Source organism: Zalophus californianus, chromosome 1, assembly GCF_009762305.2.
Source record: "Zalophus californianus isolate mZalCal1 chromosome 1, mZalCal1.pri.v2, whole genome shotgun sequence".
Lineage (NCBI taxonomy): Eukaryota > Metazoa > Chordata > Mammalia > Carnivora > Otariidae > Zalophus > Zalophus californianus.
In genome coordinates this window covers 188,544,289-188,561,712 of record NC_045595.1, presented here as the reverse complement: position 1 = coordinate 188,561,712, position 17,424 = coordinate 188,544,289, and the positions used below count along the sequence as shown (strand labels likewise).

The 17,424-nt window shown below is 36.5% G+C and overlaps 1 protein-coding gene across 3 annotated transcripts in view; it reads right to left on the bottom strand.

Moving 5' to 3' along the window:
- Positions 1-17,401, bottom strand: part of USP25 (ubiquitin specific peptidase 25) — a 127,689-nt gene extending 110,288 nt beyond the window's left edge. Inside the window, exon 1 of one of the 3 annotated variants that reach the window (XM_027582611.2) lies at positions 17,210-17,401. In XM_027582611.2, the coding sequence (XP_027438412.1) occupies positions 17,210-17,254 (45 nt within the window). In that variant the 5' untranslated portion in view covers positions 17,255-17,401. The remainder of the gene's footprint in view (positions 1-17,209) is intronic. The other 2 variants (XM_027582612.2, XM_027582615.2) reach the window with 2 other exon arrangements.
- Positions 17,402-17,424: the final 23 nt, after the last annotated feature.

Below are 17,424 nucleotides of genomic sequence, written 5' to 3'. Positions count from 1 at the left end.
GAAATGAGATAGGTAGCTAAGAGCAATCGATACTTGGTTTTTTCCACCCATCTTCACCTCAGTCCGTATTCTTACCTGCCACCCCAACTCTTCAACCAATCTAACAGCTGCCCATGCCCTTAACAGAAGCCCCCATCCTTATTAACAGGCAGATAACAGAAATGCATCAGAAACAGAAATTCTAAATGCATTTATCCCCAAAAATATTGTTATACAGCACTATAATCTAAGTTCATACAGAGTTAAATACATTTCCAGGCCAAATAAAAACCCAACACCATGAAACATGGTTTCTATGGGAACATGCATTCCAAAACCCGAACTATCCCAATGTTTTTAGAGTACCTATATTCTAGAAAACATTTGGGTAAACAAAAGTTTTGTGAATCAAATCATTATCTCTGAACTATAAGATCTGAAGTTTAAATAAAATATATATTCATGTTATCACTAGTTTCTACACTTAAATTTTCACAATAAACTTGCAGTCCAAAAATAAAATCCCTTATACTAATAAAACAAAATAAATACACTCTACATAGAACTCTTAAACTAGAATACTATATAATTCCTCACAGCTATATGTGTCACAATTAATTCCTTTGTTAAAGCAAATATAGTTTTTGGTCATACTAATTACATACATAATACACCCTACGGACTAGTAGGAACTCCAATCATCTAGACATAGTGCTAAGTTTAATAAAGCACATGCTCTAAAAGACTTTCTTTCTCGGACCCACAAAGCTATCTGCAGAAATGTCCCGGTCTTCAGCACCTCAGCAAACATGCTCCCCCCCCTCCCCATCCAGTGGGCTTCAATCACAACATCTACAGCAAGAACTGAAACTCAGTCTGAGGGCAGACCTCTGCCAAATTTACTCCTTCCATTATTCTTTAGAGTTCTCTTTATATTTTTGTAGTCAATCATATGTTACTCGTCAATACTTCCTTATATTAAACTTTCCCTATTCAAATTACTGTGTGGTTTCTGTGTCCTAATTGGACCCTTATTAATACAACTTCCTTAAAAGCAATTTTTATATTCTGACAATATATTAATGATGTAATTCTGTATTTTTAAGGGAAAAAGCCTCAAAATCAATTAGGAAAGGAAAAATTAACCATATGTTAAGTTCTAGCCTAGAACTACCATTAAATGAGCACTTCTTTTTTTAACTGAGCACTTATTAAAAGTATGGAAGGCACTAGAGATTTAAATACATAGGTGTATGATTGCCTAAATCATTGGCCACTGGTGACTGAACTCAATCTCCAGCCCCTCTCCTGGCCACTGGACTGGGGAGTGGGCTGAAAATTCTAATCCTCTAATCACAAGTGGTTGGTTTTTACAACCAACACCTGAAGCTGCCTAGCCTCCCAAATGGGAGTTAACTCATTAGTATACAAAAGACAGTAAATTCCAAGGATTCTAGACGCTCTGTGGCAGGAGCCAGGGAAAAAAGACTAAATACTTATTTTTTATTATACCATATCTAGCCACATGAAGCTACTGGTAGATAACAGAAAGCACCAAATTGTTCTGTTTTCCCTTGCTCATGGACTTCCCTGCCTAGAATGATACTGTCAATCTATCTAGTAGTCTTCCTTTCATTTCAACCACTCCCTCCTTGACAAAAGCCTTTCCCATTCTTAGATTCTCTTCTTCGTCCTACCAATACATCTTATAAATACTTTATTTAACTTCAAATATCATATAAGCATTTCTGGTCCACCACCACAAAACTATAAGCTTTCTGTGTATTACTTCCTTCTCAATCTGCTTAAAACAAAGAAATAATAATTGAATGCATGGACATGATAATGAGATGACGGAGTATCTAAGCAGAAATGTACAAAGGCAACTGAAAACCTGAAACGAGTTTATGTAAGGGTGTAACATTTAATTAATTTTGAATATACAAACTTAGTAGTAATGAACATATAGGAGAAAATACATGATCTCTCAAAGACAGCTTACAAAGAAAGAAAGCAGAAAAGCAAAGACTAAACCTTAGAAAATCCCGCCAGTTAACAAGTACAAACACATTGCATCGTATTAGCAGCCAAATTTTACTGTACAACATAGCCCAAATGTGAACAGTTTAAATACATGTACTGACGGTTCACAGAGCAAAAACTCACATACTCAAAGAAATCTTTCCCAATAGCTAGCTGGGCCTACATGCTGTCTTTTTACCCAACAATTCTCAACATTTTTGTGTCTGTAATATGCATTCAAATACTAAATATTTCTGGCAGCACACCTGAAAAGTTTTAAAACCTTCACCACAAGAAAGTACAACCCCTAAGGCAGCTAGCAATAATTACAACACATTATTACTCCAGTATATAATACTATCTCAAGGTGTCTGCAAAAGCAGTTCTCACACTGCACAGCAGTATCTCACCCTCTTGATTGTCCAGGCCCTAAGATATGTTCACAAGGCAAAGTACTCATGGGTTCTTTTTTTTTTTTTTTAAGATTTTATTTATTTATTCATGAAAGACAGAGAGAGAGAGGCAGAGGGAGAAGCAGGCTCCCAAGGAGCAAGGAGCCCGACACGGGACTCGATCCCAGGACCCTGGGATCACGACCTGAGCCGAAGGCAGACGCTTAACCATCTGAGCCACCCAGGCGCCCAGTACTCATGGGTTCTAATAAATAATATTTATTGGGCACTACTTAAGAGTAAGCTATAATTGTTACCTCTTATTCACAGGAAGTATATTCCACTCTATACTAAATCACAAAACCTGTTTAGTTCAACATTCTGCTTCAAAGATACTGCAATAATTAATTACCTTTACAAAGCTTTAGCAAAAAATAAAAATAAAAAGACAAAAATAAAGTGTGATCAAACATCGAGGTACATCTGTGAAGATTTTACAACACAAAAGGCTGAGAACACCACTCTAAGACAATGGCTATCAACTAACAGAGTCACTAAAGTAATGTGGATGACAACAGCAGTAAAATCTACTTCCAAAGTTTATAATAATATCTTACAAGAATATCCTGATACACATATACTAATCTCCTTGGTTGAAGTTGCAAGTGCTTAAGTTAGCTTCTGTAAAACACTACCATCTGTCAAGTTAACCTTGTTAATCTAAATTTTACTGACTTTCTATCTTTGCTTACATCTAGATTAGTCGGTTTTTGCTTTTAGTGCATTAAAAGCCATACAAAAGAACATAATAAATGTATGCCTAGTTATATTTATGCAAACTTCAGTAAAACTATAATAAAAAAATATTTTGAGAGTCCCAAAGATCTGTTTTCTTTTAGAAAGGTCCCAAGTCAAGAATAAAAACCTTGTCATCGGGTGGAATATTAACGGGGAGAAGGACGAACTTTTCAATAAAGTTGCTGGTTTTCCAGAGGGGAAAAGTGAATTTGGTCATCTACTCAAACAATGTGTAAAATTCAAATTCAAGTGGATAAGACTCAAATACTAGGGCAAAACGAGAAAAACAGTAGAGGGCAATAAGAGAGAATTTCTTTATAAAATAAGGTTTGGGGGGGCACCTGGGTGGCTTAGTCGGTTAAGCGTCTGCCTTTGGCTCAGGTCATGCATGATCTCAGGGTCCTGGGATCAAACCCTGCATTAGGTCCCCTGCTCAGCAGCAAGTCTGCTTCTCCCTCTTCCTCTCCCTCTGTGATCTCTCTCTCTCTCTTTCTCAATAAAATCTTAAAAAAAAAAAACAGGTATGGAAGTTCAAGGAAACTAATTACAAATGAGACTAAATTAAACTTCTATTCATGAAAGGGCACCATAAAGAGAGTAAAAAGACCTCCTGAAAATGGGAAAAGAAACTTGGAAAACACGTAAGCGGAAGAAAAAAAAGTAGACTGTAACAAACTCCTTCAAATCAAAAAAAAAAAAAAAAAAAAGGCAAAACCAACCCAAAAGAAGAAACACATATGAATTTCACAGAAAAAAAAAAAAAAAAACTCAATGGTCCATAAACATAAGAAGGTAAATGAATAACTTATCAGCAATAGAACGCTTCTGGTATATCCAGAAGTATAAATGAACTACAACACAAAGGTTCATTTATTTCATATGAACCTTGACTCTTACACCTCAGAGCACACACAAAAGTAAATTCTACATAGATCACAGACCTAAGTGTAAATGCTAATAAAACATTTTAGAAGAAAACAAAGGAAAAAAAATTTACAAACTAAGGTTCAAAAAAATTAGGTCAAAGCACTAACTTGTTACAAAGAAAAAAAAACGAGACAATGAACATCAACGTTAAAATACTTAGACTTGAAAATAAAAAGACAAGCTACATACACATTTAGAAAAATATATATATATACAATGAAAGACACTTTCAGAATATATAAATTCCTACAACTCAACAGCAACATACAAACTATTTGTACATGATCAATAAGGAAAACATGGAGGCAGCAGGTTCCCAGTATCTCCCCACCACACCCCCTGCTTGACTCCACTCTCCCATAGCCCCACTCCCTCTTCTCTATAGAGAGCCCCCTGAAATCCTAACGCAGGAGTAAGAGGAAGAACAAAAGTTCTGTTGGTCAGCCCCCTCCCTTTGTACATTAAACCCTGAGAGGTCTATGAGCTCACCAGCGATTCTAGCAGGACATGGGGTAAAAGGTCCCTGATCACCACAGGCACAGCTTAGAATGCACAGAAGGCATTCGCTTCCATCAGAAAACTGCAAACCTTGAGGCTAGAGCCTGAACCAACCTCCAACCCCAAGATGGCCAAGAGCAAGCCAATGGCAACACCATATAAAATCATTATTCACAGAGACCTGGGAGCATACCTCCTCACACAGAACCCCATGCCCTGAGGTGGCTACTCTGGTTCCCACATGCCCAGAAATCGAGGCTTCCTACGAAGAGTTGAACCCAGCCATCTCATATGCTGCCTTCATCTATCTAGCCAGAGCTGCAACATGCTTGGTGTAAGGGTGCCCTTCCTCTGATGCCACCAGCAAGAATGGAAACACAGTTTTCTGTTAGTTCTGCAGTCTTATCACTGGTTCGAAGTCCTGGTCCTACTGGGGAAGAAGCCCAGAAGTCAGTTCTGAGAATCCATACGGTGTGACCAGAATACACACAAAGAGTATCCACTGACCCCAGGAGGCCTGTGCAGACAGCTGCTTCTTCTCTCTAAAAACTGAGAATTTTAAACCTGAGACATTGGACTGCTGCTAGTTTCCTTTAAATCCTCTTTCTCTGGGGGCCTGCGTGGCTCAGTTCGTTATGTGACTGCCTTCGGCTCAGGTCATGATCCCGGAGTACCGGGATCAAGTCCCGCATCAGGCTCCCTGCTCAGCAGGGAGTCTGCTTCTCCCTCTGACCCTCTTCCCTCTCGTGCTGTCTCTCATTCTCTCTTTCTCAAATAAATAAATAAAATCTTTAAAAAAAAATAAATAAATCCTCTTCCTCAGCCCTGCTCTGCTCCACAGTCTAAGGCCTCATGGGAAGACTTCAAGGGTGTTCTTGATGAGAAACCCAGACCAGCTCAGAGGCCTCAGTGAAGGTACACAGCAAGCCCCACACCCCAGCTCGAAACTGTTTCTGTAGCTCCACCCCAAAGAAACCAGATATTTGATTGTGCAGGTATTCTGGCATGAATTTTAACACATAAGCTTGTGTATACAGGAGTGTACCACTGGTTCTCTACCAGTGTTACCATAGTAATGGACCTTCACTGCTAATGCTTCTTCATTCCTGGTCCTTCTCTCCACACTGCTCCCCCACATCCAGCTTCACTGAGGACCTAGCTCTCAGCTCTGCAGCCAATCCTACCCTCAGGCCTAGTACTGCTCACCTCCACCTCACCCACTTCCAGGCTGAACAGCACCAACAAAAACCCAGCAAGTATGAGCTGTTTCCTTTTCCGGTTCAAAACAGGCTCTTCTTTCTTGTTCTCCCATGGACCAAAAACAGTTAAGAAAAGTCCTTCTGACCCAAATGCTTACCTCTCCACTGTTCAGCCCACCTACCATTGGTCCTCCAAGTTCTTTCCAAATTTCCAAACCAACTACAATGTTAAAATATTTTGTACCCTGTAGAACAAAAAATACACCACAAAGATTTCTCTTGTGTGTACAATTATCAAAGACATTAATTTAATGTTAGTTTGAGGCATAAAGGATTTTCTATATTTTTTTAAAGATTTATTTGAAAGAGAGAGCAAGCACGAAGGGGGGAGAGCAAAGTGAGAGAATGAGGGGAAACAGACTCCCCACTGAGCAGGTAGCCTGACAGGGGGCTTGATCTCAGGATCCTGAGATCATAACCTGAGCCAAAACCAAGAGTCAGACACTTAACCAACTGAGCCACCCAGGCGTCCCTGAAAAGGGTTGTCATTCTTCAGCACTGAGCCTTTTTAACAGGTGTTTTAAAAAATAATAAAATGAAGGACAAATTGTGGAGTTTCATTTTGTTTTATGAGCATATCAGTACTTGCTCCTAGAATGTTGTACCTCTAGCAACATCTTTAACTTTTTAGCTATTTTCAGGGCACCTGGGTGGCTCAGTCATTAAGTGTCTGCCTTCGGCTCAGGTCATGATCCCAGGGTTCTGGGATCGAGCCCCACGTCAGGCTCCCTGTTCAGCGGGAAGCCTGCTTCTCCCTCTCCCACTCCCCTGCTTGTGTTCCCTCTCTCACTGTCTCTGTCTGCCTGAAATAAATAAAATCTTAAAAAAAAAAAAAAACTTTTTAGCTATTTTAAGGTGTGGAATAATTAAGTAGCTACTATTATTGCTGGTCCTGTAAGAATGTAAAACTGGATAAAACAGTTGACCTTTGAACAATATAGGTTTGAACTGTGCAAGTCCACGTATACACGACTTCTTTTTATTAAATACACTACAGCACTGCCAATGTATTTTCTCTTCCTTTTGATTTGAGTAACATTTTCTTTTTTTAAAAAAAGGATTTTATTTATTTATCTGAGAGAACAGACATAGGCACAGAGAGCAGGAGTGGGGAGGAGAGGGAGAAGTAGGCTTCCCGCTGAGCAGAGGGCCCGATGTGGGGCTCGATCCCAGGACCCTGGGATCATGACCTGAGCCGAAGGCAGACAACCGACTGAGCCACCCAGGCACCCTGACATTTTCTTTTCTCTAGCTTACTTTATTGTAAGAATGCAATAGAGAATACATACAACATACAAAATATGTATTAATTGACTATATTACCAGTAAGGCTTCCAGTCATAGTAGGCCATTAGTAGTTAAATTCTGGGAGAGTCAAAAGGTATATACAGATTTTTGACTGCATGGGAAGGGGAGGGTCAGTGTCCCAGCCCCCACACTGTTCAAGGATCAATTGTATATGAGAAGCAATATTTAAAAATCCTCCAAAAATGGCCAAAAAGCACATGAAAAAATGTTTAAAACCACTAGTCGTTACGGAAATATAAATCAATACCACAATGAAGTACCACTTACATGCTCACTAAAATGCCTAAAACATAAAAGTTAACAATATCAAGTGTTGACAAAAAAGCAGACTAACTTTAACTCTCACACACTGCTGATGGTAATGTAGGATAGTAAAATAACCATGTAGCAATCTTTTATAATAATTTTATTCCTCTGTGTTTGACCAAGAGAAATGCAAATATGTCTCCTCAAAGACCTACTTACAAATGTACATGTAACAATATCACTTATAAGGGCCAATAGCTGGAAAAAACCCAACAGCCCACCAACAGAAATATGTTCACACAGTTTGTAATATTCATATAGTGAAATATTACTCAGCACTAAAAAGGAACTACTAACACATGCAATAATGTGGCTCAATCTCAAAAGCATTTTGCTGAGAAAAAAAGTCAAAAGCAAAAAAAAAAAAAGGAATTTTAAGATTCCATTTATGTGAAGACCTAAGACAACCAAAACTGGCCTGTAGTGATAGAAATCAGATCCATGCTTACCTGGAATAGGAGTGTGGCGATACTAAACAGAAAGGGTGACACAAGGGTATCTTTTGGAGTTTATCTAATTATAAAATTTAAATTATAAAATTTATCTAATTATATACTTTAACATAGGTGTTTTTATTTTTTATAAATTATACCACAGTAACATTAACTTGGAAAAGTAAAGACAGCAATTAGTCGGATGTGGAAGGAAGGGACAGGCTGAGTGAGGCACAAAGGAAATTTCTAGAATAAAAGGATGCTCTATTTTATGTCTAGGGTGGTACAAAAGGTAGTAATGTTATTGTATTTCTTTAAGGTATACATAAGCTTTCATATACTTTGGTTCACACACACACACACACACACACACACACACACACACATTTAGAAAATGATTCATACACACTACACACCCCAAAAAGAAGAAAAACAGGAACACTGAAACCTTAGCATGTACAATTGTTTCCCAACTCCTTGATGTATGAGTCAATTAATAGAAAGACTAAATCTGCCCTACTAAGGCTGGGGGTAGGTGGGCAAATGTCCCATCTATGCATCTGAAGCTTTGGGTTTCCATACAGATGTTGGCCATGAAAGCCTGAGGCAGGAGGCATTACCCTTGCAACAGGAAAGCGTATCAGTGTACTGATGGGGAGAAACAAGTGAAACAGAAGAAAGCCTGTATGTCCGAAGACTGCTCCACTGTTAAATTGGGTGTATTGCAATAATTCAACCCCTGAAGGAGCCCTGCAGTCAATTTACACAAGTGCTGAAGCATTCTCATCTCTAAGAATACTAAATTAATTTCAACCAGTGGTCCTCAAACTTTAAGTACAGAAGAACCATTTGGGATTCCTGTTAAGAATGCACTAGTCCAACCTTTGGGCTTGAAACTGTAAGTCTGAGGTGAGGGACAGAATTCTACAGTTTTGGCAAGCTCTACAGGAAATGAATAGTCCACAAACCAAAGAAACTCTGGTCTAAACCTATATCAACAAGGCTAAAAAGACAAGGAAAATATTGCTGGACATTTGTAAATATTAAGAGCAAGTAATCTTTAAAAAGCAGACTGTACTGAGACAGTTAACTGAAGGAAGAAAAGGAAAAAACTTTCAAAAATTACCAATCATATGTACAAAACAAGATATCCTGAGACAAGGAGAATATTCTTGAAAATTAGTACAAGTTTGCCAAAATAAATATACGGGGTCTTTTCATAAGTTCAACTTTCACTTCATCTACTTAGCCACATCCCATAGTAACATTCCAAAATGGCTTTCACAAGCCAAATTTGGTCTTTCATATATTATGTACACTAATGATTATTGTAAGCTATGATACCATACTCACCATGTCTGATTTTATAGGAGATAGGATGACAGAGAAGTAACTGACAAACCAACTATCTCCCCACCTACCCAGGGGGGCCTGGAGTGAAACTTTCACGAGTCACCAGGACTCAAAGGAAAAAGGTACAGGCACACATCAAAACTTCAAATACTACAATATTCTTTAGTTCTTTAGAAATAGAAACCTTTTTATAACATGTAAGTTCATACAGCTAACGCATGTAAATACTTTAAAAACTCAGGAGGTACCAAAGTAGGGAACTGTCCTTTAAAATCAGTAGTAAGATAATATCCATTATCATCACTTCTAATCAACATTTATTAGAAGTCTTACCTAGTACAGTAAGAAAAAAATGAAATTACAGGCATAAAAATTAGAAATAAATAAAACCGTCATAATTTATTCATGATATAATCTTTTACACAGAAAATCCAAAATCATCACTGGAAAAGTATTAAAATAGAAAAGTTTAGCAAGATGGCTAGATATAAGATCAATATACAAAAGCCAGTTGCATGTGTACACACCAGTAACAGTAAATATTTTAAAGCAACATATAATTATTATCAGAGATTACCAACTATCTAAAATAGATGCACAGAAATTCTACAGTTAAAATTATAAATTGAAGAGACATTAAAGGAGACTTAAATAAAAGAAGTATACTCTGTTAGTGGATAGAAAGACTCAATACCATAAATATTTTAATGATCCCAAAGTGGTCTATACGGTCACTTGAATTAATAAAAAACTCAAGGGTTTTTTTTTAGAGGACTTGGTAAGATTATTCTAACATTTCTAAGGAAAATAGTGTCATGACACGTTGGAAGAAGAAAAGCCAACTTACTTTTCCAATGCTAGAGATTATTACGAAGCTTCAACAATGAAGACAGGATAGTATTGACAAATGAACGATGAAACAAAAGACAGAACAAGGGGAAAAAGAGCATCATGTGAAAACTTTTGTGTAGGATAAAAATGGCATGTCAGTTCAATGGGGGAGAGCATTAACTTTTCAATGAGGTAAAATTAACAACAAAACAAAAAATCATATATAATAAAAATTAAATTGGATCCCCACCTCACACCTGTTACAAAAAGCAACTGAAGATGGAATAAGGTCTAAGTGTTGCAAACATAACTTTAAAACTCTCAGAAAAGATAGATGAGTATATTTTAGCTATCAAGGTAGAAAAAAGTTTTTAAAGTTAAAACAATGAAAATTAAAAATATACACCTTCAAGAATTCATAGAGCTGCAATAAAAAGGAAATCAAAGGGAGGATAAACACAGGATTCAAGACGATTACAATCTCAAATGATAACAGAGGGATGGAAATGAAAATGAGACTATTTGGTTAGATACAGGTTACTTTCAAAGTTATAGGTTTGTTTTAAATATGATTCATGTGTTTGTTATTAAAAAGTAAAAATTCATGAGTATTATTAAAAGTTAATAAGCAATTTCATAAATAAATGAAAACATATTTGCATGGACAGCTGATCACAAATCAGTAGTTATGATTAATTCAATTCTGTGTATTTCACAACTAAAATGCAGATTATTAAAACAAACCCTCAAAAAAGTATATGACCACCTATGGAAGTAGTACATCTAGAACTAGCATTAAAAAAATAATAATTTGTACAATCAAACTAAAAGTTTATCTAACATATAGGACAAAAAGGGAGAGAAAGAAATTATAAAATAAAATTTGTAGCAAATAAGAAAGATGAATGGTATCTAATATTCAAATAATGTCATTACAGGAGGGCAGGAGAGAAGGAATAGAGTAGAAACAATAATTTTAAAATATACATCTTTTTCCTGAGAACATGAAAATTTCAGACCAAAAATCCTAGGCAGAACTGTTAAGAAGATACACACACACACACACACACACACACACACACACACACAATTTCTGGATTCTAAAACCAAAGAGGAAATCTTACAAGCTTACACAAAGAGTTAACAACTTATCTACAAAAAAAGAAGTAGAGTAACATCAAACAGTATTAAGTATGCCAGAAAAATATATAGTTAAAAGAAATACCTAATTTTTAAAAACTAATTGGCTAGTAATGTGTCTATAACACAAGTAACATTTTTGATGTAAGGTGTATCTTAAGAAATTTAAAATGCCATCATTTAGAATACAATTCCATATTAACCCAACAAAATCAGGAATGTTGTAAATAAAAATATGCTAAAAAGTCTTTCTTACTGGGGACAGATGGAAAGAGAGAAAACTATTCATTCTGACACTATCAGAAAAATATGCTTAGATATATATTTGTTTAAAATTAAGAGTAGAAAAGAGAAAGAGATTTACTAATCATAGATACAGATATAAAGAGGCAAGGGTGGGGGAGGTGATACATGAAAACTCTATCAATCCATCAAAACTGAGTGGGCAAAACAAAACTAATAAATAGAAACTCAGATGACAAAATAATTATCTTTATCAGTGACCACCATATACATAAATGACGAAATCCTACTAAAAGACTAGCAAAAGCACAAAAGTTTAGATTAGATCCATTAGAAATAAAAAGAATTTGATGAAACTACATTAAAATTACATCAACATCTCTCAGAATTTAAAAGACAGGGGAAAAAACATGAAATATTCAAATCACACTATAAGTGTTCATTTAATGTATAAATATAGAACTCTAACTTTCAAATACACATCCTTTCCATATGCTCATTAAAATCTCACAGTCATAAGAAAATCTTATTTCTAAAACTATTACAAATCATGTTTTCTAAACAGTACACTGAGACTAAAAATCAAGAATTTAAAAAATGCAACATCTTAGGAAGTATGCCAGAAAAAAAAAACTTTTAAACAATGAAATAAAAATGAAATCAAATCCCAAACAAAATCAGATGAAAACCCACAGCCGAAAATGCTTATTAACACGATTGGAAACTCACTAAATGTTGAATTCACGTACAAAAAGAGCAACAATAGTGACCCAAAAAGAAAGTAGAAAGGTGGAAATACTAAATACAAAAGCAAAAATTAGTAAGTTAGAAGATAAACAGAACTTATAAATGAAACAAAGAACTGGATTTTGAAAAGACCAGTAAAATAGATAAACATCTGGCAAACATTACTGAAAACAAAACAAAACAGTCAGGAATAAGAACGGAATCTATCTACATAGATTTAAGAGAAAACATCAGACCTATACATACTGACATACATACATACATATACATCTAAATGAAATCAAATCTAAATCTATAAACATTTTTTTAAAATGACTCCGGAAGAGATAGAAAACCTAAAATGTTAATTGTCAAAATGTGGAAAGCTTATCTAAAACTTGCTCAGATAAATGGTCAGCTTCTATAGTCATATTCACCAAATCTTCAAAGTAATAAGTACTGAGGTTAAACAATAAAACATGGCTAAATACCACCAATTTTGAATGATTTAACCTAATTCTATACTAAACAATTCCAAAAGCAAAGGAAAACCTAAAAAGCTTTCTAATGATTTTATGAGCTAACCTTACCTTGATAGCCCATATGCACAAAAGCAAACTATGTAACCAATCTCATTTAAGAATACAGATACTAAAATCCAGATTAAAATTTAGTATATTGAATTTGGCGGCATCATGACTACATGAGATTTTACCAGAAAGCAATACAACATAATGGTTAAGAGCCCATGAGTCTCATGACCCTGAATTTAAATTCTACCCCCAACACATACCAGCAATGAAATGTTCCTTCAGTTCTTCTCTAACACTGTTTCCTCAACCACAACATGCAGGAAAACAAAAACAAAAACAAAACAAAACAGTGCTCACCTAATAATTTGGGAAGATTAAATGAATAAAAAGTTTTAAAAAAATCTAAGCACAATTCCTTAATATAGGTATATATAACATATTCCATATGTTATCTATTACAATTTTTGTGTTTATTTTTCACATACAAATTAGCACATCGGTCATTGAACCAGGAAAAAGAAAAAGGCATTTTATAAAGAATTAACATCTAAATCTTATTTCAAAACATTAAGACTGTAAGGAAATCTCCATATCATAATGAAACAATACATAACAGAAACTAACACTAATCCTAGCAGTATTCTGTAATCTTAGCTAAGGCAATAAAAAAATGAAAAAAGAAGTATTAACAAGGAATAAGTCAGAGTGAGAATTACTTACAAATGACATGAACTATATACATAGAATATTAAAGAAAATCAACAGAATATTTATTAAAACTGATGAGACTTCATTAAGGCAGCTGGATACAATGTTAGTATACAAATCGAAATTAGGTGAGATGGAGGAATAAGGAAATAAGCAGCTGGATCCCGTCTCTGCCCAAACCAAGTCTTATGCTAACAACAACTTAATCAACTATTTAGTACCAAAGAACCTCCCTTTTATGCAATGTTTACAGTGATTTACATAACATTCACTGTCCTTTGAAATGCTATACTGTGTTTTTACAACTTTAAATGATAACTAAATTAGAAAATACTACATAATTTAACTAAAAAATTTACCCTGGATCCAGCCTGTATTGTTTTCCAAGTTTTGCTTTAACTCTTAAAATTGGTTGATCTGTGACATCTGTACCACATGACCCTCACTGTAATTAAGTGAAAGTTGACCGCTGATCCATAAAATTCCTTCTGCCTCATCCTCTAGTATTTTTTTGTCCTCCCTGTCCAGCAATAAATGCGTGCTTAGCTCCACTAAACACTCAGATCTAAAAGAGTTGCTCATGTCTAATCATACTAACTTTAAGGCTTTAAGGGAAGATTCAGAGGCAATTAAAGACTTGCCCAAGGTCAGAGAAAGGTGATTTAGACCCAACCCACACCCTTCAGTCTTTTCACTACACAGCCTTTATTCCAACAGTAGTCCACTGTTTCTCAATAATTAAATCTTGAGATTCAGTTAGGAAACCAAAATAACTACTACACTTACATTCCTTTTAGAAAATACTCGCTCATTATTTCACTCATCAAATATTTACTGAAACCTACTATGTGCAAGAAACGATTCTAAGCTCTAGGGTGAAACAAAATAGGCAAAATACCTGCCTTTATGAATCTTGTATTTTATTCAACTCAGAAGGATGCATTTAATGTAACAGTACCCAACTCACTTCCCTCTATAAATCAATTTGGTCCCTGGGAAGAAGCCTTCTATCACTGCCCTAAAGAATCCTCATTTGGGACCTGAAGCTATTATGTATGTATTAAATTTTTGAGATCTAAGGATGCTACACTTCGGTAAAATATCAAGCACAAATGTTGAGGATACCTGTTCAAGACCAAAATTATGAACAGGATTTGACCAACTCTACCTAATCTGTATCGCCTAAACCTCAGAAAAGCAGCTTTCTGCAGTTTTACTACATCTCATAACTCCCGCCATGGCCAAACTTCATCAATCAAGCAAAGAACACATCAGAGGAAAAGACAGCCAGCCCCTTGCCTTATACCGTGACAAGCTACTGTGCAGGTGAACAAAAGACCTATGAAAGCTTTGTGTTGTGCTGCTTTAAAAAAAAAAAAAAATTATTAATCATCCTTCTGAAAGAAAAAAAAATCTTGAAAATATAGAAAACTGTTCCAACCACCAGAATAGAACTACATACATAAAACTAATATGCATGTGTATTACATACACATTTTTTTTTAAGGGGAGCGGAAAATAGGCTAAAAATTTGGTCATGCGATATGCACTAGACACTTCTTGTTTTCCTGATAATTCATAAAGTTTCTAAGTGAACACAAAGAGTTTCACTTTTGTTTCTTCTAAAGTATGAAAGTCACTTCCCAGTTACTAGCTTATAGTCCCCTTCCTAGTTACTAATTTGGTGAATTTAAATCTATCAATTTATTTGTAGTGGATGGTTTAAAGTACTTATACCTACTACTTTTAAAAGTTATATATGAGTAACAGAGTAAAAGTATATTAACGTGAAAAGCAAACATTGTTTCTTTTCAAAAAACCCATAAATACCATTATGGAAGTATAAAAATAAATGCATAATATTGCTCTAAGAAAAATTTACCAATATCTCTAAAATGATTTGATACACACACTAACAATAGCATCATAATGGTAATATTTTGGATTAAAAACTACTCCCTTTGTGTAAGGAGGGGGCTCATTAAACTAGGAAACTGGATTTGATGGCCAAGATCATTTTCAGTAATTTGATTCTAGACCCTACAATTTTATGCATAAACCTCTGAACCAGGCAGACCTGCATTATCTGCTTCTATGCTAAAGAAGTACTTTAGTCAAAATCAACTAAAAAAAAGGACAAACTTCTTGCCATTGTTCAAATTTAAAAGATGTGAAAAATAGAAGCCACATTTCCCACTTTCAAACAAATCAGGCTTTAATATTCAACTCTGAAGTGAACTATAAACAAAAATGATACCAAACTTATTAAATACTGCTTAGCATACATATGAACACAAGATCCTGCTCTAAGTATTAACACTTTATCATATACTTAACATCAAAAACTAAAGTTTAAGGTATTCAAAACAGAAGAGGAGGATTAGGAGATAAACTGTCCTAAACTCCCATTATTAAATCTAGAATTATTTCACTGCCAATAAATTGCAGTCTGCAACAATCTTCTGAATTTACCAGTAACAGTTAACTTGCACAAGAATTCCAAAGACAACTTTCCCAAAGTGCCTAAAATAACAATGCACTACCCTTGCTTTCCAAAATTCTTGAGCATCTTCAATTACCTCAAGTACTATCATAGAATTCTAAAAATAATCTCAAAGCAAAAACTTAGCAGACAGTGAGTGTATAGATAGCCCACTTTAGGACTGCAGGCCTTAGTCTGAGACCAAGCACAGGTAGGATACAAACTACGCCAAAACTACAACAGGGTGGGGCATTCATTACTCACCCTGATAAACCAAACACAGCTTTGATAGCTGCTCACAGTAAACTCTAGTTACCCCCCAAATTCCAACACGACTAAAGCAATGTTTTCCTTTTGTCCAAAATGCTTTTCACAAAATGACCAAAAAAAAAAAAAAAAAAAGAAAGTCATAGCCAACACTCTTCAGGATATGGTGCAACCCATGATAATGCACTTGAGATTCTGAAAACAAAATCTCGAATAAAAGAAACATCTCTCACCACTCACCATAAAAAACCTGAAGCTTCACATAGATGTTATTTTTTTTACTTAAGTGAGTGACCATTTGAGTATGTGACTGAGGCAAGAGTAAAGGGTGAAGGATGGAATAAGGTCAAAAGGGGACAAAAGATTCCTGGAATAAACATAGTCAGAAAGGCTTCCTTTCTTAGGGACAATTTCTATATTCAGAGAGAAGGAAAACAGAAAAAGGAAAAAGAACAAACCAAATTCTCTACTTCTACAGAAAGTACACCTGGTAAATGTACCTGCTCCGCCAGGCAGGCAATTCAATTCCAGTGGAGACCCCTTTTACAAAATAATAGGCTTGGAATGCTCCCACCTTCGAAATACAAATTGTGTGCGGGAAGGATGACAACTGGTTATTCTTTAAAAAAAAAAAAAAAAAAGCGGGGGAGGGGGGGATGAAGTGAATAAAGTTTAATTCAGAAGCCCTAAAGAGGAGTGTAGGAATGTGAGGGTCGCTCTCAATACATAGCCGGCACTTTCTGCTGCAAGAAAACAATCGGCAAGAAGGAAGTGGATTGAAACCCACTAACTACACACCACTTCCCACACGCAACGTCGCACTGGGCGCGACGCCCCTAAAGGCGACCGGCAGGGGCGGCGGGCGGCGGGGAAGCAAGCCCCGGGCAGCCGAGGCCCGAGTGGCAGAGGGGGAAGGCCGGGGAGCTCCCGGCCGACCGGGTGAGGACAGCACTTTGGAAGGAGGAGCGGGGCCCGGCCGCGCCGGCTCCCGGACTCGCCTCACCTTCTGCGCCGCGCTCTGCTGCAGCACATTCTGCTCCACGGTCATGGCCCCCGCGGCGCTGGTGGCGACACAGGCGGCGGTGTGCGGCTCCTCGCGCCTCCGCCGGCCCTGCCAGCCGCGCTCCGCCGAGCTCCAGGGAGCCGCGCGGACCGCCGGGGAGTACAGCGCCCCCGCCAGCCAGGCGCGAAGGCGATGGCGGCCGGCGTGCGCGGGCA